Source organism: Sinohyriopsis cumingii, chromosome 12, assembly GCF_028554795.1.
Source record: "Sinohyriopsis cumingii isolate HCF-2022 chromosome 12, ASM2855479v2, whole genome shotgun sequence".
Classification (NCBI taxonomy): Eukaryota; Metazoa; Mollusca; class Bivalvia; order Unionida; family Unionidae; genus Sinohyriopsis; species Sinohyriopsis cumingii.
Window position 1 is genome coordinate 57,968,104 of NC_142972.1, and position 23,020 is coordinate 57,991,123.

General features: G+C 37.5%; 1 protein-coding gene across 3 annotated transcripts in view; it reads right to left on the reverse strand.

Moving 5' to 3' along the window:
- LOC149786535 (mitogen-activated protein kinase kinase kinase 15-like) overlaps nt 1–23,020 on the reverse strand; it is a 192,614-nt gene that overhangs the window by 21,203 nt on the left and 148,391 nt on the right. For all 3 annotated transcript variants that reach the window (XM_089977042.1, XM_089977041.1, XM_089977040.1), the window contains 7 exons: nt 17,527–17,719; nt 15,762–15,827; nt 12,201–12,279; nt 8,611–8,690; nt 6,860–6,965; nt 5,400–5,559; nt 4,626–4,718 (listed from right to left, as the gene is read on the reverse strand). In XM_089977042.1, the coding sequence (XP_089833168.1) occupies nt 4,626–4,718; nt 5,400–5,559; nt 6,860–6,965; nt 8,611–8,690; nt 12,201–12,279; nt 15,762–15,827; nt 17,527–17,719 (777 nt within the window). The remainder of the gene's footprint in view (nt 1–4,625; nt 4,719–5,399; nt 5,560–6,859; nt 6,966–8,610; nt 8,691–12,200; nt 12,280–15,761; nt 15,828–17,526; nt 17,720–23,020) is intronic.

Below are 23,020 nucleotides of genomic sequence, written 5' to 3' on the forward strand. Positions count from 1 at the left end.
GTTGTGGGAAGGTGAAGGTCATTTGCTGAAGATGCAGGCTGCATTTATATTTTCCTTTCTTTCTATGTTCTTATGTTAGCTGTTGCATTTCAACCAAAATTGCTTAACTGTTAACATGATTATGTCATGTCAAAATCAAAATACTGACAGATATCTGTTGTGTACAATCATAACACCTGGTGTACAATCAAACCAATGACACTGTGTACAATTAGAACTGTATCTGGCAAAGTAATAAGTAATCTTGCTAGTCATGGGAAACTACTAAGGATTAATTATTGTTTAGACAATATGCATCAGGGTCCATTATGGTGTAGTAAATTGTATTGGCAACGACCGACCATGTTGAGATCAAGCTACAGAACCAAAACTGCTAACTGGCCTGTGAAGAATACAGCAATTTGCCATTTGCATTAATGCTTCACTGCTGTTTTCCTGATTGTATAGTGTAAAATCTACCCGAAGCAACTGGTTTTAAGGCGCCAGTGGGCCGCCTTCACCCCTTCTCCTGTTAGTAGAAAACATGGTCTGCCGGGCTTCAAATCTAAGCCACTCGCGAAGGCCAGGAGCTGGATTTTAGTTGACAGAGGCAGTAAGAGACGCAGGCCGTATGGGGCATTTTGGAGGATTGGGGCGCTTGTCTCCCACTCCCACCCCGGGCAATGTCAACCTTAGACCAGGTAGATGGGACTCGTAAACCTTGGATGGTAGCTCATCTAGGAGAAGGAAAACTCCGATTCCAAACCTCTGCTGCCTTGTGGCTATACCCCACTCATGGGAAAGGCTAAGGGAGTAAACCCCGACAGAAAATCCGGAGATGGAGTCCCTAAGGCTGTATGACATTGACTTCAACGTCATTCCGGCAACTCCTGCGACGCCGTTGGTGCCAAGCTGTATCGGCATTCGTCGTTCCCTTGGGCACACCAGCTGCGTGGAGAGGGGGGATCTGCTGCATGGGCAACAGCTGATTCTCCATACCACCCTGCCCAGGCTTCATAGCTCCACTGGAGGGGACACTCCAGCGTCGTCGTACGGCGTCGGCACAACACGAGAAGTAGCAGTTTACCGGTTCTAAGTCAAAGCTCGATTGGCGTAGAGCTTGGCGCCAGGGGTTACTTCTGACGGTGGGAGAGATCATCAGGTCTCACTGGACAGCTACCGCCCGCCTCAAGCTGGGCAGCCCCCAGTCAGCAAGGTGCTGCCCGCCATGGCCTGCCTGCTTCACTGGGTGCGTGGAGCTTAGAGAACCATCTTGACAAGTGGGCCACAAAACTCTGCACCAGGAAAGACTAAAAGAAGAAATAAAAAGACTCCAACTCTTCGTTTTGCAACCTGGAACATCAGGACCATGTGTCCTGGATTGACCACTGACCTACAGCAGATCGACGATGCACGGAAGACTGCCGTCATTGACAGAGAACTCTCCCGACTGAACATCGACATTGCCTGTCTCCAGGAGACCCGACTGGCTGACAGCGGCACCATCAGGGAAGCCAATTACACATTCTTTTGGCAGGGGAAGCCCTTGGATGAACCTAGGTAGCATGGTGTAGGCTTTGCCGTCAAGAACACGCTAATCGCCTTCATTGAACCTCCATCATCAGGTACTGAGAGAATCCTTGCCCTCCGGCTGTCAACATCCTTAGGCCCGGTCAACGTCTTCAGTGTGTACGCCCCAACCCTCTACTCCACCTACGAGGAGAAAGACAAGTTTTATGAGGCTCTGGATCAGGCAATATCCAGTATCCCCAACAATGAAAGCCTTTACTTACTAGGAGACTTCAATGCTAGAGTGGGAGCTGACCATGAGGCCTGGTCCACCTGTCTCGGCTTTTACGGAAGGGGCAAGATCAACGAGAATGGTCAGCGACTGCTGGAGATGTGCTGCTCCCACAGCCTATGTGTGACAAACACTTTCTTCAAATGCAAGGAGATCCACCAGGTGTCGTGGAGACACCCACGTTCACGCCACTGGCACCAGCTAGACCTCGTCATCACCAGGCGTGCAGAACTGGCCAGTGTCCTCCTTACCCGCAGCTACCACAGTGCCGATTGTGACACGGACCATTCCCTCGTGGCCAGCAAGGTGCGAATATTACCCAAGAAGCTGCACCACGCCAAGAAGAAGGGTCACCCACGTATCAACACCTACTGTGCAAGCAACCCAGAGAAAACACAGCAGTTCATCAGCAAACTGAAGGAAGCCCTCACCAAAGTGACACCTGATGACACCATTGATTCCAAGTGGTCCCATATCCGTGACTCTGTGTACAATTCAGCCATCACAGCTTACGGGAAGAGGGAGCGAAAGAATGTCGACTGGTATGAGGCAAACTGGGAGGAGATGGAGCCCGTGACTGAGGCAAAGAGGAAAGCCCTCATGGCATACAAGGCTGCACCTAGCCCCAGAACACTACAAGCCCTCAGGATTGCAAGGAATAACGCCCAGAAGACCGCCCGCCGCTGTGCCAACACCTACTGGCTGAACCTTTGCAACAGTATACAGACAGCTGCTGACACCGGGGATACAAGAGGAATGTATGAGGGTATCAAAAAAGCGACAGGCCCCCCCAGCTACAAGACCGCCCCCCTCAAGTCCAAGACGGGCGAAGTCATCACAGACCAGGGGAAACAACTGCAGCGATGGGTTGAGCACTATCTCGAGCTATATGCAACCCAAAACAATGTCACTGGAACTGCCCTGGATGCCATTCCAGACCTGCCTGTCATGGAGGAGCTAGACACACAGCCCACCCTGGAAGAGCTCGGAAAAGCCATCGATTGCCTTGCCTGTGGGAAGGCTCCTGGAAGCGACGGCATTCCGCCTGAAGTCCTCAAGAGCGGAAAACCAGCACTGCTCCAGCCCCTACACACACTCCTCTGCCTTTGCTGGGAACAGGGATACATCCCACAGGACATGCGTGATGCCAACATCGTCACTTTGTACAAAAACAAAGGAGACCGTAGCGACTGCAACAACTATCGGGGCATCTCCCTCCTCAGCATCGTCGGAAAGGCCTTCGCCCGTGTTGCCTTGGCACGCTTGCAGATCCTAGCCTCCCGCGTCTACCCAGAATCCCAGTGTGGATTTCGAGCCGGCAGGTCAACTGTAGACATGATCTTCTCACTACGTCAGCTGCAGGAGAAGTGTCGCGAGCAGCGGATGCCCCTCTACACTGCCTTCATAGACCTGACAAAGGCGTTTGACATGGTTAGTCGGAGTGGACTCTTCAGACTCCTGCAGAAGATCGGCTGCCCCCCACGTCTGCTTGCTGTCATTATGTCGTTCCACGAGAACATGCACAGCACAGTGTGCTTCAATGGCGCAACATCTGAAGCATTCCCAGTTGTTAGCGGAGTCAAACAAGGCTGTGTCCTTGCACCGACGCTCTTTGCCATCTTCTTCTCCATGCTTCTCCAGTACGCATTCAAGGACTGCAGCGAGGGAGTGTACATCCATACCAGGGCTGACGGCAAGCTGTTCAACATCGCCCGTCTCCGTGCTAAGACTAAAGTCACAGAGGTACTCATCCGTGAATTGCTCTTTGCCGACGATGCAGCCGTGACATCACACACGGAAGATGGACTTCAGCAGCTGGTATGCTGCCTCTCCCATGCATGTAAGGAATTTGGACTGACCATCAGTTTGAAGAAAACAAATGTCATGGCACAGGACACAGACTCCCCTCCCTCTGTCTCCATCGATGGGTACAATTTGGAAGTTGTCGAGAACTTCACATACCTAGGGTCTAACATCTCCAGCTCACTCTCCATTGATTCTGAGGTGGGCGGCAGGATTGCCAAGGCAGCAGCAGTGATGGCCAGACTTAACCAGAGGGTCTGGAACAACCCCAACCTCACAGAGAAGACCAAACTGCGTGTCTACCAAACCTGCGTGCTCAGCTCACTTCTCTACAGCAACGAAACATGGACCACCTATGCAAGACACGAGAGGAAACTCAACAGCTTCCACCTGAGATGTCTGCGGCGCATTCTGCACATCCAGTGGCAGGACAAAGTACCCAACACAGAGGTTCTAGAACGCGCCAACATGAACAGCATGTTCTCCATACTCAGCGAGAGGCGCCTTCGCTGGCTCGGCCATGTCAAGAGAATGGACCCAGGTCGCATTCCCAAGGACCTGTTATATGGTGAGTTAGCAGAAGGTGCACGACCAACTGGACGACCACATCTGCGCTACAAAGATGTTTGCAAGAAGGATATGAAGACAGCAAACATCAATGTCAACGACTGGGAGAGCTGTGCAAACAACCGTTCCAGCTGGCATCTAGCTGTCAGGCAGGGAGTTCAAAACGCAGAGGAAAAGAGAAGAACAAAGCAAGCTGAAAAGAGAGCTAAAAAGAAGGATAAGCAAAAGCGTACTTTGGAGCTATGCCATCGTCTCTCGTAGACGGACGGATGCCAAGATAGTGTAAAATGTCTGTGTAAATTTGCAAATGTCATTATTAAGCAGAACCCCAGAATTTCAAGTTTCTTTGATAAAATCAGATCAAGGAAATTAAGGATTTTGCCCTGAGATTAAAAAACTGATACAGTGCTAACAAGAATCATAACTCTTGTACAGGGCAAATTACCTATTAACCCACAGGGTACAGGTAACTTACTGTAGTTGTTCTATCTGCAGTTTCTTCTCATCAATGGATTTCCTCAGCATATCACCATAAGATTTCTGAACATTTAAAAGCTGATGTAACAACCTAAAGAAATGAAAAAGTTTTATTTCAATAGGAGATACTGTAGTCATATCTAATGAAAGAATAAAATCATTTGTGTAAATTTAAAAGGCAAGATGCCATACTCACTAATGTACAATTTAGCCCAGGTCATCTAGTTAAAATATCAACTAAGGAGATGCAACCTCTATAATTTTCAATAAATTTAATTCTTGTTAGGAACCATTCTGCAATAATTTTACAAAAATAAGTATTCAGTTGTCATGGAAATATTTCTAAGGAGAGTAAATGAATAATTTTTTTATATTTGCTCAAACTTTGTCACAGATCAGGTTATTGTCTTAGGAGAACACTAACAATATCTTCATTGAACTTGCTGTTTTTGCATATATCTAGAGTACAATGGAAGGTAACAATTCTGGTGTCTACTAATATCTGCCCTGAACCAAAAATAAATGAGGATGCTAGACTGTTACACATGCAGATAATTTTAGTTGTAGTCTCTTCATAATGGAAGGAAATGTAACCACAGAAGAGACAAAAACTCTGCACTCCAGCAAACTTAAGATTCACTATTAATCAAAGGGTACCAATTTAAAAAAAATTCTAACTTTGCAGGAATCACAAATTTTAAGAGCAAACATAAAAAATTGAGACAAATGTAAAGCATATCACTTGCAGAGACAGCACAGAAAATCTTCTCACATGAAATTTTCTTCCTCCACTGACTCTATCTGATCACGGATTTCTTTGCCCATGGATTTCCTGTAGAGAACCTCGGCAGATTTTCCAGAGTTGGTGGACGGAACACCAGATGTCTCTTGGTCTTCATCTCCGCTGGCACCAGCTAGGTTTGCACCCAGTTCTTTTGTGTGACAGAAAGTATTACAACTGTATACTCAAGACAAGGAGTCACTACATATGAAAAACACTTTTATATCAATAAATATGGAAATTTGTGGTTTTAAGAAAATGATCTGTTATATCATTGTTTTTGGTCTCTCAAAATATTCCCATTTTGTTTCATGACATACTGTGGCAAGTTGAACTGTCAACAGTTGAAAACTGAATCTCGCAAGTAGAAATTACTTGTGTTCTAAATGCAACACCACCACCATCACCACCAACAGCCATCATCATCTTAGTAACTTCATGTTGCAAGGATCACATGACGAGTTACACATGACCTAATCCCGCATATTACTGAAAAATAATCATCTGGACAGTGTTCATGGAACTAAGTGATGTAAATGCAAAAGGATGGTGGAATGGATGGATGAATGGACACACAAAGATAGCACAATATACCCCATTCACATGCATCGAGGGGCACATAAATAGTCACTAAAGTTTTATAACAGAAAATTGATGACCAAACTTCTGAAATCACTACACGTTACTTTAAATTCCTGTATGTATAAATAATTTTTGTTGTTGTCAACTGTAATTTTACTTTGATTTCATAATCATGCTAATAAAACGTTTCTTCTTAATGTTTACATCACTTTTACCTCCAATTTAAAATCCATTTTACAAGTTGTAAGATATATACACTGTTAAACTGTGAAAAATATGTTGCATTCAAAATGTTGGATCAAAAGTAGCTTCTATGTAATTAATCAGCCATAGGACAATAAACTTGTCCTTGACAAATAGCTTGCAAGAACGTATACATGTTTCACTCATTCAAAGAAAATGCATAAAGTAACTTTTTAAAGGTACAGTAATTGTTGATACATCCTTGTGATTAGTGAAAAGTGATCCCCCCACCCAAACTATGATGCTGTGTGACACAGGCTGCCACAAGGAAAGGTTGTTGTCTTTATGTCAATAAGTTTGTTCATCACTACTGTCCTTGCATTGCCAAATCTGAGTTCCAAAAAATATAAAACAAATGGACACTTATCCATTAATAAAAGTAATAATTTTTAAATACATTTTCCACATTAAGTTAGAAATATACCATCCTTGATCAATGATTAGTCATAATGAATATAAGGAATTAAATGAAGGTTCCAGATTTTATTCTTGATGGTTACAAGTGTAGAAACTGACAGCCTTGATCACATCTATAATAATGCATCCCTTAATGCTAAATCTATTACTGCCCTATCTACAAGTATCAGAATGATCAATCCAGAGGATTATATTCAGTGAATACCTACCAGGGGAGAGAACTGTAATGGCAGCCTGGGTGGCACTCCTGAGAAGGTTGTCCAGTGCAAACATCCAATGAGGCTGAATATCATGCCTCTTCAGGTTTGCACTCACCTTAAAATATAAAAATGATTTTCACGCAAAAAGTAAATTATGCAAACAAGAGAATATTTTGAGATCAAAATGTGTATACTGATCAAACTAGGTAAAATCAACGAGTAAACTCCCAATGTCCATGCTAATATTTTTATTTTATCAGCAATGAGTTACACATGAAAAATTATGTCCTTTATCTAACTTTATATTTCTGGATGGCAAAAATAAAACTTTTTTGAGGTCTTACAACCTTATAAATTACTTCATTTCTGGCCCAACAACGAGATACCAATGAAGCAAAATTGGCAATTTTTTTTTACATATCTTGACATGCTCGATAATTAATCAAAAATCGACATTACTTGCCCAGTTATTTTATTTGGTAACATGTCCATCTACCAGACAACAGCACCATGACTGTGTGCTTTTCAAGTGAACCACCAAGCTACTGATCTCCCACTATACTTGGCTATGTAATTAGTGATCATCAAAACCTACACTACACATTCAAATTTTATCCTGTATAAAAAATACCAAAAAACTAACCAAGATTTCTGAAAGAATTATGATTTTGATGGTATTTAATACTGAAAAAGTAGGTGCATTTTCAGTATCAAGAATAAAAATATATGCATGGTTGTCGATCTTATGTAACACAAGAGACTTCTAAAGGCACATCTTGTACAAGTAAAATGTCATATATAATCAGTATTTTGAATGTGATTATTTTTGTTAGAATTCAAAAATAAGCACAAATTATTAGCTGTCATTTTTTCTTTCTTTAAGTTTACTTGTCAAATTAGTTTGCATTACTGATTAATGAGTAATGAATCAACTCAAAGAGTAACATGAAATTTGTTCCATACATTTCTTTTGGACCGAGACATTTTGGATTAAAACAGGAGCTTGTCTTTAGTTACATTTAAGGGAAAACTAATAAGCCCCTAAATTTAAGACCACCAAAAATATTAAATTTACCAAAAATGTAGGCGATGGATACATCAAATATGAAACCAATATAATCTCTCCCATTAATTCCATTTCAGGTTGCCAAATTTTGGTAACACAGACATAAACTGTTATTGAGTACAATAATGAACTCTGTCGATCAGGTGAAACTTTTCTATCTCAAGAGGGTCTATAAAAATGAAGATTTTCAAACATCTTCCAATAAGATACATCACATAACACTCACATAGGTACCTTAAGATAGTTTAACGTAGAAAGGAAATTCAACACATTATGCTGTCCTATTGGAACAGTTAATTTCCTTGTCCTTACAGTTGCAGAATTTTAATCACTAATTGACAATTACATTATTGTAATACAAATCCACGATTTCTGTAGTATTATGAACTGCGATAGTTTATGAAACAAATTGCTGATATGACTGGAAAATTGTGAAAAGCTATGTGAAAAATTCAAATCACACACACACACATATTGCTGAAAAGAAATTTCCTTAGCACTGTGATTTATTTTTTAGGAACTCTGGAAATGCAAAATTAAATCATCTGCTGTTTTGTTTCTCTGGGTGATGCACTTAATTTGTCTTATCTAAGCATTTAGTGGTCTTTCATGTGCTCATGTGCTGTTAAAACATCAATTAAACAATCTATCAACCTAAATCTCTCTTCAGATAATATCACAAATGTGTACTCACTGCTTCCTGAAAGACATAGAGGGCTAACTGGATCTCCATCAGAGCTGTGCTATCAAAGTCTAGTATCATTCGCAACTTATCTGAAATTGAATAAATTTTAATGCTAGTCTGTGAATGAGTACATTTTTCAAGAGAAATTTTTTTGACAATCATCAAATTTATTTTGAATTCAGGAACAAGTTTTAAAAAAAATGTTCTACAGCTTGGCTGGCCAGCTTCTTTGGCTTTAAAATGAAAAGAAAATTTGCTTGTTTTGAAGGAATAAATAGATTTCTTCTCATGAGTAAAAAACGTTAGCATTTTCATAAATGACAGAACTGCAATTAATATATTTGTCCCCTTTGGCCACGATGCAGCAAAACATGCATTCAAGCAAACAAATGACACACTGAGATTTTGTTTTTCAATTAAAAATAATTATTTTCTTCTTAATATTATACAGTTTATTTTACTCAAACAACTAACAATATAAATACAGTCCTACCCACTTATATCGACATCACTTATGTCGACAAGCTGTCTATTTCGACAAAAAAGCAAATAAAATACTACTACTATTACTACCAAAATTGTCATGCTTATGTCGACATCAAGATTAAAAATAAACATACATGTCAACAGAATCCCTTGGTCCCAGCTTGAACAAATCCTTTGTTTTCTAATCATATATGTTTGACAAGCTGCCAGTGCCGACCCATACTTTGTTCAACAATTAGTTGATCTTGCCAAAAGGCTTTAATTTTCCCACCTAATCATTTATGTTGGCAAGCGGCCAGTTCCGACCTGTACTTTATCCAACAATTAACTGATCTTGCCACCAGGCTTTAATGTCATGGTCGGATAAAAAAAACCAAGCTTTTGTTTGGTCCTATAAAGTTGGCCTCTTGCAGCGACTTCAATAAAAGCAATGAAATCTGATCGATTCTTCCATTTTCCAAAGTGATCAGTGATTAAAAACAAGTTTATTGTGCTGTGACAGTTTCCTTTTTAACTTTATTTAGCATGTGTCAATATGTACAATATTATGCCTTCATTAATCATATCAGCCGCACATCTCTTGTTCGCTTTTATGTACTTTTCACGATAACTTCTGTAATAAATACATGTACTGTTTAAACCAAGTTGTTGACAGCTTTTCCTTTCCCTGTGAATAGCCCCATCCCTTTGGTAGCCTCAGTACGATGAGAACAGAATGACCAAATTTCTAGGCCAATTTAAGTACATGTACTTGAAGCATATAAATAAAAACAAAGCAACCATGTGCTAATGCCAACATTGAATATCGACAATGAATATCGTAGTGAATGTTTTTCATTGCAGGATGTGACCAATGCAAAATTTTATTGTGGATTTTATTACACAAAGGTAACCAAAATGTAATTTGTCAATATACAAGTGTATTTCACACTGGTTTTGTCTTCATGTACTCAAAATTTCAATTGTTTGTTTTCTCAAAGTGTAAATGCTACTCACTGATGACAGGTTACCCCCTACTGATGAATTTAACTTGCATCTTTTTTCAGACACCCCACAACACTTATCTCGACATCCACCTATGTCAACAATATTTCCTCGGGCCTGAAGATGTTGACATAAACAGGTAGGACTGTACTATGGTCTGAATGCACCATGCTACAACGTAATGCCATTGTAAAGTCCTCTGTATGATGTAGCATATCTCAATAACCTCACATGCCACATTTACATGTCATGAGGTTGTGGCCTACTTCCAAGCTGTAATGTCAACATCATTTACAATACACAAACACTTGAACCTTTGCAAAAGGTATGATAAGTTTGAGAGTTTGAGTAAAATGGGACCAAGACATGAAAATTCTAGGTCCAATAAATTTCAACAATCTCCACATGCATAATGGAAATAGCCAATCAAATACTTCTTTTATGCACTTGGCTAACAAAAATCTCTTGGAAACAAAAGGGACTGGATGTATTTTGAAGCACCCCCCACAAATTCGTTTCATATCCCCATTTCAAGCAAAAACGACAAATCTCTGGAGGGTTAATGAGTTAATGGGTGAATTTTTATGTCACCAAATTTGAATACTCCTAGTGTACCTGATTATTTGTGTGTGTGTGTGTGTGTGTGTGTGTGATTAGGATTTTTAACGTAGCTTTAACAATTTTTCAGTCACATCGCTACAATATCTGCAGTGTGACAGTTTACAGTGATGTCTAGCACTGGGGCATCATATCACAGTCATGCAGTATGATGTCCCACCCAGTCACATTATCCTGACACTCGGCTGACCAGTCCTAATACTAACCTCCTAATGCTGAGTGCCTAGCGAGGCAGCTGTTAGTACCATTTTTGTAAGTCTTTGGTATGACTTGGCTGGGGTTTTCAAACCCACGATCTCCTGCTTCCGAGGCAGATGCTCTAACTACTAGGCCACTGGAGCAGTCTGATTATTTGTGCATTTCCACTGCACAGAAATAGCAAAAATAGCCATTCCTACATAATTTCTATTTTTTTAAAATCTTAAAAGTCCATTAACTCATTAACCAGGCTTATGTGTCATGATTCTGTAACATCAGAATCATTTATCATACACCAAAGCAGATGGTATTATGGAAAAGCAAAATGAAAAAGATGCAGTTCTGATATGATACCAAATAATGGAGACTTTCTACTCCCATAATAATAATAAAAACAGTGGCAAAAATTTATGAGATCAGACAGTTTTTACCTCGAAAATTGCTGGTTTCAGAACCAGAATTTGCACCTGGATTTTAGACTTTTTGTCCAAGAACTAAAGAAGACTGGTTCAAATTGCATATGGACAGATGAACCTTTGCAAATGGTAGGATAAATTTGAGATTTGGGTAAGAGGGGCCAGGATACAAAAACTGATGCTTCATTATGACAAAAAATAAAAAGTTAAATGTTCACCAATCTGCATATGTGCTGAGGAAAAAGAAAAACAAGAACTTCTTTAATACACCAACACATCCAACTTATGAAAATATCAGAAAAATGTGTTTGGATGCATTGAGAAGTAACCCCCAAAATGCATTTCCTACCTCCATTTCAGGCAAAAATGAAAAAAATCTCCAGGGGTCAATGAGTTATGAGATGTTGTCTTGCATACAGAGTTTAATATTTAAAGGAGTAAATGCATCAAAGTTTACAGTGAACAAGAAACTAGTATTTTACTTATGAAAGTGTGTACAAAAAAGTCACATAATCCGAATGTTGATTATGCAAGTCTCATCATCACTCACTACAGAAGAGTGTTTTCATAGTTTGCTCTTTTCATATAAAAGAGAAGGTATTACCAACTAATAAGATATTTTCATTTAAGCATACAATCTGTTTTTGTTGAGAAATTCTTCTGATGAAAAGAAGCCACTGACAAAGTGTTTAAAGGAAAGAACTTTTTAAAATTTATATTAGATACATCTAATTTAACTTCTTATGGTTCCAAAAATATGAATACTCTATGCACGCTACATAATTATTTGGTAAAATACATTATGTCTTGCTGAAATTTCCATTCTCAAATTAGCTTTAGGTCAAGAATATTGTGTGAACTATTAACATTTAATGAAAGTATCAATTTCAAAATTACCAAGTACATTCTTTATAACCGCTTCATTCTGGTCTTGTATGAAATCTCTCAAGGCTTGCAGTAACAGTAACAAATGTTCCTGAAAGAGAAAACACAGCAAAGCCTGATCTGAGTGACCTATTCTAAGATTGACCACCTGTCATAAACAATGAAAATTGTCATGTATGAATCACTTTTATTATATAGATGCACTGGTGTTTGCGACAACTGAACAACATAACCAGTGACCAAACTCATGGCAGGCTGAATGTCCATGATCAGAAATCTTATATTTTCATCTTAGCATATTTGTGATAGTCTTTTGTTTTACAAGTTGGTTCATTACTTATGGTTTTGGCCTCAGTTTTCTCACATTTGATTTAACAATGTATCAAAGTGTTATCTTACAGTTTTCTGTAATGCCAACTGACTATATGTGAACACAAAATAAAAAGGACATTTTATAGTAAATTACGTTTCTCCAAAAATACTGACAAATTAATGTTTCAAATTAATTCTCCTACCTCCAAAAAAAGTTGTCTTAATACAAAGCTTAAATCCATGATTGGTCCATATTTTAAAAGTTTGCTTTAAAAATTAAATAGAAATTAAGGTAAACTACCTGATTACTTTTAACGGTTTGCTTTAAAATAAGAGCAAATAGGCTTAATGTAAATTAGCTAATTAATTAAAAGGTACATCTTTTGGGAACAGATAATAACAACTCTGTTGACATCTATCCACATTTACAATATATCAAATAATAAAAAAATACTTACTTTAGAAATGCAATGTAATATTTTCTGAATAATAGCATCAATTCATTTTATTTCTTGACATGGATGGATTTAATAGTGTCCATTCTGTGTTACCAATTACAGTTTGTACTACTAAAAACAGTAACAAACTTTATGGTTCTACTAAAATTGTTAACAAATGGCAGGGTTCATACACTTGTAAACCTTGTAAGTACTAGACTTGGGTCTCTGAAATTCAAGGCCATGACAAATTCTTTAAAATTGACCTTGGAGATTTAAGGCCATTGAAAAGTTCTTGAAAATTATTTTGCTTCAGTCCATATTAATCTGGATTATTTTCAGCCATAATATTTTTGGAATATCTGCACAATCAGTTAATCTACAATCTTGCTCCGTTGTTTTGCCGAGCCCATTGCTACAAATTGTTTGGTTTGTATTGCTCATCATTCCATATGATCTTCAGTTTTTGCTGCCTATATTTGAAGTCCTGCAAAATTTGGAAAAGTATCTAACTTTTGTTTGAGTGGAAACATTCAAACCTTGTTGCAGTGTCTAGCTGGTCAAAAATGAAAAGGCTGCAAATCAATATAGCCACTGTGGAGGTCATTGTGAAAATCTTATCACTACTCCTCCTGACCTGAACAGATGGTCAAACTGACATGGGTTTTTCATCAAAAGGCTCCATACGATGTCTAGTTGGTCTTAAATCAAAATGTTGTCTTCATTCATTTATTTTTCCAATCCATCCATCCATCCTTGATCTATATTTTTCATCTCTGAAGCAAAACTCCAATAGTAATCAGGATATCATTATGCCAAGTCTTCAATTTCAATATCTGTAATGTTCTTATCATGTCTGTCTGTTTGTGTATCCACCCATCCACTTAAATAGTCCTAACATTGTCTGGGAATATGGAGGTATGTTACCAGTAACAATCTTGAAAATATTTTTATCAGTACTTCTCCTGTATGGACCAACATGTGGATTTTACTAAACAACTTCTTGTGAGTTTTTGTTGTTGGTCTTTAATGTGCTATTTTTGCTATTTTGTTGGTCTTTAATGTGCTGCTAAGACATACATTATGGCCACCACAGTGACTATGATGAAAATCTTGTTATTACAACTCCATCTTGAACTGTCATATCTTCAAATATTGTACTATAATGGGCATCTTGAAAATCTTGTCATTACTTCTCCTGGCTAGCAGGTCATAAAGATATTGAGATTTTGCCAAAAGACTTCCTATAATGTCTAATTGGTCCTAAATTAAAATGGTGCCAATATGATGCCAGCATGACCACCAACCATAGCAGCTGTCTTAAAATTCTTGTTATCAATACTTCTTTATAATGGAAAATTATATCAACATGTGGTTTCCACAACAAGACTTCTTATGAAACTTGTATATCCTCAATGAAAATGGTACTGATCTAACATCTAGTATGTCCACTATAGCTGCTAATTTCTAAATCTTGTTATTGGCAAAGAATATCAGAGATGGTTTAAACACTCAGCAGTAAAAAGAAGAAAAAAAATGGTCTGATCTTGAATTCTGGGAAATCCATTTTATCCAATATTTGAGGGATGCCTCTTTAGCTCTGCTGGCCACATACCAGAAGAATTTATTTTATGGTCCATCATCTATTAGCATAAGTTTGTTATCATTACTCCTAAACTACCTGAAGGATTGCCATGAAACATGACACACATTCATTCCATGGACTAGTGGGTCCTAAATGGAAAGGAGGCTGATCTGACATACTATATGATCAAAATAGTAGCCATATTAAAAATTCTTATCATTGCACCCCCTGAATGGATGGTCAAATCAACATGGGGTTCTTACTATAAGACTTCTTATAATTTCTAGTTGGTCAAAAGGAAAATTGTGCCAGTCTTAAGTAAAGTATAACCATGATAGCGGCCATCTTGAAAATCAAGTTATCACTCCTGCTCCTCCTTATTCAACAAGGAATTTTCACTAAAGACCTCTAATGATGTTTCGCTGGTCATACATGATGTTATCTGACATCCAATATGGCCAGCACAGCAGACATCCTGACAATATTATCAAAACACCACCCAAACAAAAAGTCATAGACATTGGGTTTTTAAACAAAAGACCCCTTATGATGTCCAGTTGGTCTTAAATTAAAATGGTGCTGATCTGACATACAATGGTCATCTTGAAAATCTTCCTGAATGGATGGTCCAATGAACATGGGGTTTTTACTAAAAGATTTATGATTTTTAGTTGGTCATAAACAAAAGTTGTGCCCATATGAAGTCCAGTATGACCAATGCAGTGACCATTTTTGAAAATCTTGTCATCACTACTCCTAATACTGGTACTCCTAATAGTCATATCACAATAGTATTCACTAAAAAGTTTCTCATGATGTCTATTTGGTTCTAAATGAAAATGGTACTGATCTGCTGTCCAATATGGACAACACAGCAGCCATCTTGAATATCTTATTTACACTACTCCTCCTGAACAGTAGGTCATGCTGACATGTTTTCTGAAGGAGACATCTTATCATGTCTTAGTCCTACAAATATGGTGCCAATCTAATGCCTAATATGGCTGCCACATTGGCCATCTGGAAAATCCGGTTATCACTACATCTCAGCATTGGCTGTACACTACAAGACTTCATATAATGTTTTCTTGATCCTAAATTAAAAAAGCTGCTGATGTCCAATATGTGGTTATCTTGAAAATGTTGTTTTCACTACAAGAAAAATTCAATAAAATTTTAATTATTTTTATTCTTCAAATGAAGAATGAAAAAATAAAAAAACAATTTCTCATTAGTCACCTTTTTCAACTTGGGATTGGAAATTGTTGCATCTCGATGAATCATATCCAGCCATGTGTCAACAATCTGTCAAAAAGAAAATGTTGTAACATTTTAAACTAACTTGCATGATAGAAAAAAACCAGCTCTTTTAAATGCTACAATTTCTCCATACACTCATATACACCCTTTTCAAAATGGACAGGACAAATCTGTGGCTGGATTGAGACTCAAACCCAAGACCTCCCTAACTTTAGATGGGTACTATGCCACCACCTGAGTCATCCAAGCCAATGCACCTAATTTGTTTCTGCAACATTTGCAAAATGGAAATAAAAAAACACAATTGCAACAGTTAGTGAAGACTTCAAATTGACTGAAAAAGGGCAACAACTCCATCAAAACTGAACCGGAAGGAAGAAAAAAACTTGAAAGGCACTATCTTTAGGTCAGCCCCAAATAAAGTTTGTTTGGTAAGAATGGTAGCTAATTTGAGGTCAAAAGTAATTTTGTCTTGTAATCTTCATAAGTTTCCTCTTTCTCCCAGTATGTATAAAAATTTTTACCTCCAAAGTATATAAAAGTTTAACTTTTATGGAAGGTTATAAACTGGCCAGAATATTAATCAATCAGATAGCAAGATTTTTCCAAATACATTTAAACACCATTTTCACTACCATCTCATACAAACATTTTATGATTACAGGGAAACATTGTAAGAGACACTTTGTTATAATACAAAAACAGGATACATTATTGCAACAAAGAATGACATTGCTGAATAAGTTTATTACCTGAATTACTGATTCAATTAATTAACTCAACTAATTAAGTAAATGCAAATCATCGAAATCATATTCAGTTGCAGATTTCCTAGTACATGCATGTTTTGCTTAATGTGTATCATTTTATTGACAATTTGAATCTTCAAGAAATATGGCAAACTTTCATTTCAACTTTATGAAGAGTAACTGTGACCAAGGAAGTGTCCGAAAATAAAATCTCATAAGTAAACAAAATAAAAAACTGTATTTGTTATGGAGATATTTTTACACAAGCACATGGACATAGCAAACTGAAAGACTATTGCTTTAAAAAAGAAATAGTAATGGAGCATATATATATATATAGAGAGAGAGAGAGAGAGAGAGAGAGAAAGAGAGGGCAAACTACCTTCTCCTTTATAAGTTGAGTCTAACTGCAAACTACACAGACTCAGATCTGCCATCACATAATGCACCAGCTGATATGGGTCTGTGCACTGTGATAATCAGTTAAACAAACAACATAAACCCTGATCTGCTGGCTCTGAGTCTATGCTGTTTGCAGTTGGACTCAACAATTAGGCAAGTATATAAAATTGATCATTGTCAACATGGTACAGATACCTCCAACCAATGTTACGTGATCTGAGAAGGTAAACAGAAGCCACAATTTTGTTCAATTCTGTAAAACTAAACTTGACCAAGGTCTTGGGTAATGTATATGACTTCAATCCTTTCAGTCCTTCTAAAGCCTTTCTGTGGAAACAAAATTTGCAACAGGGAGAATGATATTATGGGACAAGACAGAACTTGATGGACAAGTACAGGGAACTACATCCATTAAACCCCTCCCCCACAGTACTGTAGGAACATAAACACGACAGATGGAAACAGAAAAAAATGTAAAAGAGACACAAAAACAATATGACAGATAAGAGTCAAAAGACCACAGAGATTGAAAGAGTGGACAAAGGAAAGAACACCATTCCTGACTGATGGTGACTGACACTGTTGTCACTGACCACTGTAATATCTGTTTCCCTGGATAGAATCTGTACAAGTGTTGCACGGCGTTCTGAGTCCTTTCTAAGCAGGTAAAATCCCCCATCTTTGCAGACACTGTCATGTGACCCTGGTCCACTGTGAATTCCATCTGACTCAGGGGATATCATATCAATCCCATAGCTGCTAGTGGGGGAAGGAACTGGTGAATCACTGGAATTAAAAACATCACAAAGTAGGCTATACAATCTATCTGCTAAAGCTGCAAGGGTAAAATTCTTTTCAGATTCCAATCATATCTGCATGATAATGTGTCCTGAAAATTGATCCATCTAATACCATATTAATTTAGAATACCAGGGTCATATCCTGAAATATGCAGCCACATCTTCAAAAAACTTTGAGATCAGTTGGAATAGCATGTACTGATTGTCTATTTCTTTCTTTTGACTTAAATTCAAAATTTGCCAAAATCTATCTAACATTCATTTACAATTTTGATAGTTGTCATGAACTAATTAGCATAATCTTAGAAGTTAATAAACTACAGGTGAAATGCATTTATCCAAACTGAACAAGGGATACAAGTTTGGATAAGCTCTGCATTTAGACATGAGATAAAGTCATGGGACATGGCTTTGGTTCAGACTAGAGGGAGGTTTGGATATTGGGATTTCAGCTGAACATACTTTTATTGTAAGCACTGTCATGAAAAATTGTTAACTCCATCAAAAAGCATTACCAGGCACTTTCAAAATGAAATGTTTTAAAAAAAGAAAAAAGTTAAAAATGTGTTCTGTACTAGGATGTCTTTTGTGTCATACATGTATAAAATGAAAAAGTGTATAATAATATACAAAGATTATTCACTAAAACACTAAAAGCAGACACTAAAACACTAAAAGCATACACTAATGCACAAAGAGTATACACTATAGCATACACTAATGCACAAAGAGTATACACTAAAGCATACACTAATGCACAAAGAGTATACACTAAAGCATACACTAATGCACAAAGAGTATACACTAAAGCATACACTAATGCACTAAAAGTATACACTAAAGCATACACTAATGCACAAAGAGTATACACTAAAGCATACACTAATGCACAATGAGTATACACTATAGCATACACTAATGCACAAAGAGTATACACTAAAGCATACACTAATGCACAAAGAGTATACACTAAAGCATACACTAATGCACTAAAAGTATACACTAAAGCATACACTAATGCACAAAGAATATACACTAAAGCATACACTAATGCACAAAGAGTATACACTAAAACATACACTAATGCACAAAGAGTATACACTAAAGCATACACTAAAACACTAAGAACTGCTCTGGTGGCCTAGTGGTTAGTGTTTCCATTTTGCAAATGTTGCAGAAATAAATTAGGTGCATTGGTTAGATGCGGGAGGTCATGGGTTCAATCCCCGGCCGAGTCATACCAAAGACTTACAAAAATGGTACTAACAGCTGCCTCGCTTGGTGCTCAGCATTAAGAGGTTAGTGTTAGGACTGGTCGGCCTGGTGTCAGGATAATGTGACTGGGTCGGACATCATGCTATATGTCTGCTGCATGATGCCCCAGTGCTAGACATCACTATAAACTGCCACACTGCAGACACTGTAGCGATATGACTGAAAAATTGTTAAAGTTACGTTAAAAATCCAAATCACACACACACACACAAAACACTAAGAGTATACAAAGAGTATACACTAAAGTATTACAAGTATGCACTAATGCACAAAGAGTATACACTACAGTGTACATTAGAACACCAAGAATATACACTACAGTGTATACTAGAACACCAAGAGTATACACTAAAGCACTAAAAGTATGCCCTAATGCACAAAGAGTATACACTACACTAAAGCACTAAAAACATACTAGAACACCAAGAGTATACACTAAAGCACTAAAAGTATGCCTTAATGCACAATGAGTATACACTACACTAAAGCACTAAAAACATACACTAAAGCACTAAGAGTATACACAAAAACACTAAAAGCATACACTAAAGCACTAAGAGTATACATAAAAACACTAAATGCATATACTAAAGCACTGAAAGTATGCATTAATGCACAAAGGATATACATTAATGCACTAAAGTACACATTAATGCAAAAAGAATATAAACTAAAGCGCTGAAAGCATACACTAAAGGCATACAATAAAGCATTAAAAGCATTCACTAAAGCACTAAAAGCATACACTAAATGCATACACTAAAGCACTAAGAGTATACACAAAAACACTAAAAGCATATACTAAAGCACTACGAGTATACACAAAAACACTAAATGCATACACTAAAGCACTGAAAGTATGCATTAATGCACAAAGGATATACATTAATGCACTAAAGTACACATTAATGCAAAAAGAATATAAACTAAGGCGCTGAAAGCATACACTAAAAGCATACACTAAAGCACTAAAAGCATACACTAAAGCACTAAACATATCTACTAATGCACAAAGGGTACACATCAAAGCATAAAAGGTATAAACAAATACACAAGGTGCATCTGTTAAAGCACTAAAAGTATACACTAATGCACAAAGTATTACTTTTACAATGTTTTTAAGATATATAGATGCATCTGCAAATGCTGACTAAACTTAATATGTGACTTCATAATGTTCTAAAATGTTATTGCTAATATTGATGCCAAATAAAAGTGTATTTTTTTGATGCTGTTCCTATAGGTAAGCCCAAATCAAACTTAATGTAAAGGTTAGAATACACAGCAAACACAGCATGCTAAATTCAAAGGATTTCAGGGCTGGTACATCAGAATCCATTTATGTGCGAGTGTATCAAATTTAAATCAAACTATGGCCATCTACAATTCTAAAAGAACTGGACTATCTTTACAAAACAGACTGATGAAAAGGACTTAGTATATGTACAAGAGAAAGTTTATTGTCATCCCAACCCCAACCCCCACAAATTTGTGATGCTGGAAGAGGTACATAACTACTATATGAACATTAATTTTTTTTTAGGTCTGTCCTTTGTGAACAAAATACTTCACTTGGCAAATATCTGGGTTCTCCTAGAGCAAATTATTTTCTTTAAAAACTGGTATGAATAAATAAGTGTTACAAATATTTTGGTCCAATCTGGATTTTTGAACTGCAAAATTATTAATGGGAGATTTGTGAACAGAAAAGTTTCTAATCCTCATCAATTAAATATTCAACTATCTGCAAATACATATAAAGATAAAAAATAAAGTTCTGGCCAAATTTTAATTGAACCTCAGGTCATGACCCAAATCATTGTCATGGGGGTCCTTGGCAACATGTTTTTTTTCTTGACTTTGTAATGCTGAAAAGTAGCCCAAGAGTTGGGACATCCTGCTGGTGGCTATTTTAGGGTCACAGGAAAAATGGTTTGGAACCATTGCTCCAACCCATGCTATCAAATGCCAGGCAAATCTTGAATCACATATCTTGAAATAGTTGTAACTTGCTGCTTTAGCCATGTACCAGCATGCTGGGTCGGAAAAACTCAACATAAAACATTTGGCAAAAAGTACAAACAAAATAAATGGCACAATATATGAACAAACAATATAATGGCACAAAAAATGTAATTCATAAAAAAAACAATCATTTTGCGACTTGCATAAAATATGGAATATTTGGGCCCTAACGGTCAATTTCTCAAATGCAAAAAAGTACTGCAAATATAACTATTATGCCCACATCAGTGAAAAACAGTGTTTAGTGGTCTCAATGAACTCAACTTTTGGGCCTCGAGATCACTCACTTAATGCAATAGCTGTTGGCCATGAAACTTAGGCCAGTGAGATACTTCCTGTTGAAATTTCTTAAAATGCAATTCACTGTACATGTTATGAATAAAATTGTTTTAAGGCTTCTCCTGTTTCTGTATCTTCCTACACATCAGCATCATTTGTCCATTACTGAAGGGCCCCTATGCAAAGAACTTATAGTTCAAAGTTGTGCTCAGCATTTTGTTTGGATAAACTTGTGCAGATGTGTTTCTATATTTTGTTGTTGTTGTTGTTGTTGTGGGGTTTAACGCCATTTTTCAGCACGATAGGCTATACATGGCGGCCAGTATTAATGGTGGAGGAAGAACCCGGAAAACCCCGGAAAGAACCACCGACCCACGAGAAGCTACTGGCAAGCTTTCTCACATGCCCACATTGGCTGAATCTTAGACTCGAACCGCCGCAGACAGAGGTGAGATGGCAGTGATCCGTAACGAAGAGCGCTTTAGACCACTCGGCCTCTATATTTTGTAACATCAGCCCTATTTTATGGCAGATGGGAATCATCTGTATAAACTTAAAATCCCTTCATGCCAGAATGCTTTTTGTAAAATGTCTGTGTGTGTCATTTAGATTTTTAATGTAGCTTTAACAATTTTTCAGTCATATCACTACAATGTCTGCAATGTGACAGTTTTAGTGATGTCTAGCATTGGGGTATCATGCAGCATACATGCAGAATGATGTTCCACCCAGTCACATTATCCTGACACCAGGCTGACCAGTCATAACAATAACCTCTTAATGCTGAGCACCTAGCTAGGCAGCTGTTTGTACCATTTTGTAAAGTCTTTGGTATGACTCAGCCAGGGTTCAAATCCGCGACCTCCTGCATCTGAGACAGGCACTCTAAGCATTAGGCTAATGGAGTGCTCTTTTGTAAAATGTGGTCAAATTCTGATGACTAGTATTGGAAAAGTCATTTAAAGGATTTTCCATCTTTAAAAAGTGCAGCAAAATGTGATATGAAATTGGCTTCAACTATCAATTTAAAATACTATATCTAAATGCTTTTTGTAACATTTTTTGGTCAATTTCTGTTGTGTAGATTCTCAGAATAAACCGTTTTTATGTTTTTCTTATTTTAGTATTTAACAGCCATATCTGATTCTGAATGTCATCATTTGTACAAATGTGAAAGCCATTTATGCCAGGATGCTTCTGTAAATCTTTTTTTCAAATGTTTTGTTTAAAGGTTTCTCTATTTAACAACAGTGGCCAACAGTGGATTGACATAAGTTAAATAGAAATGAAAGCCTTCATTCTGTCAAATTTGGTCAAATTCCATTGAACAGTTTGGGTGAGAAAGTTATTTGGATTTTTAACATAGCTTTAACACGTTTTCAGTCATATCACTATAATGTCAGCAGTGTTAAAGTGTATAGTGAATGTCTAGCACTGAGACATCATGATGCATACATGTAGCAGGATGTCCCACCCAGTCACATTATCCTGACACTAGCACTAACCTCTTAATGCTGAGCGCCTAGTGAGGCATCTGTTAGTACCATTTTTATGCCTTTGGTATGACTCGGTAAGGGTTTGAACCTGCGAACTCCTGCATCCAAGACAGATGCTCTAACAACCAGGCCACCAGAGTAGTCTCTGATTTTTGTAATGGTTGCCATATTTAATGGTAGATCATCATCAGATGCAGAGTTCAAATTCCTCC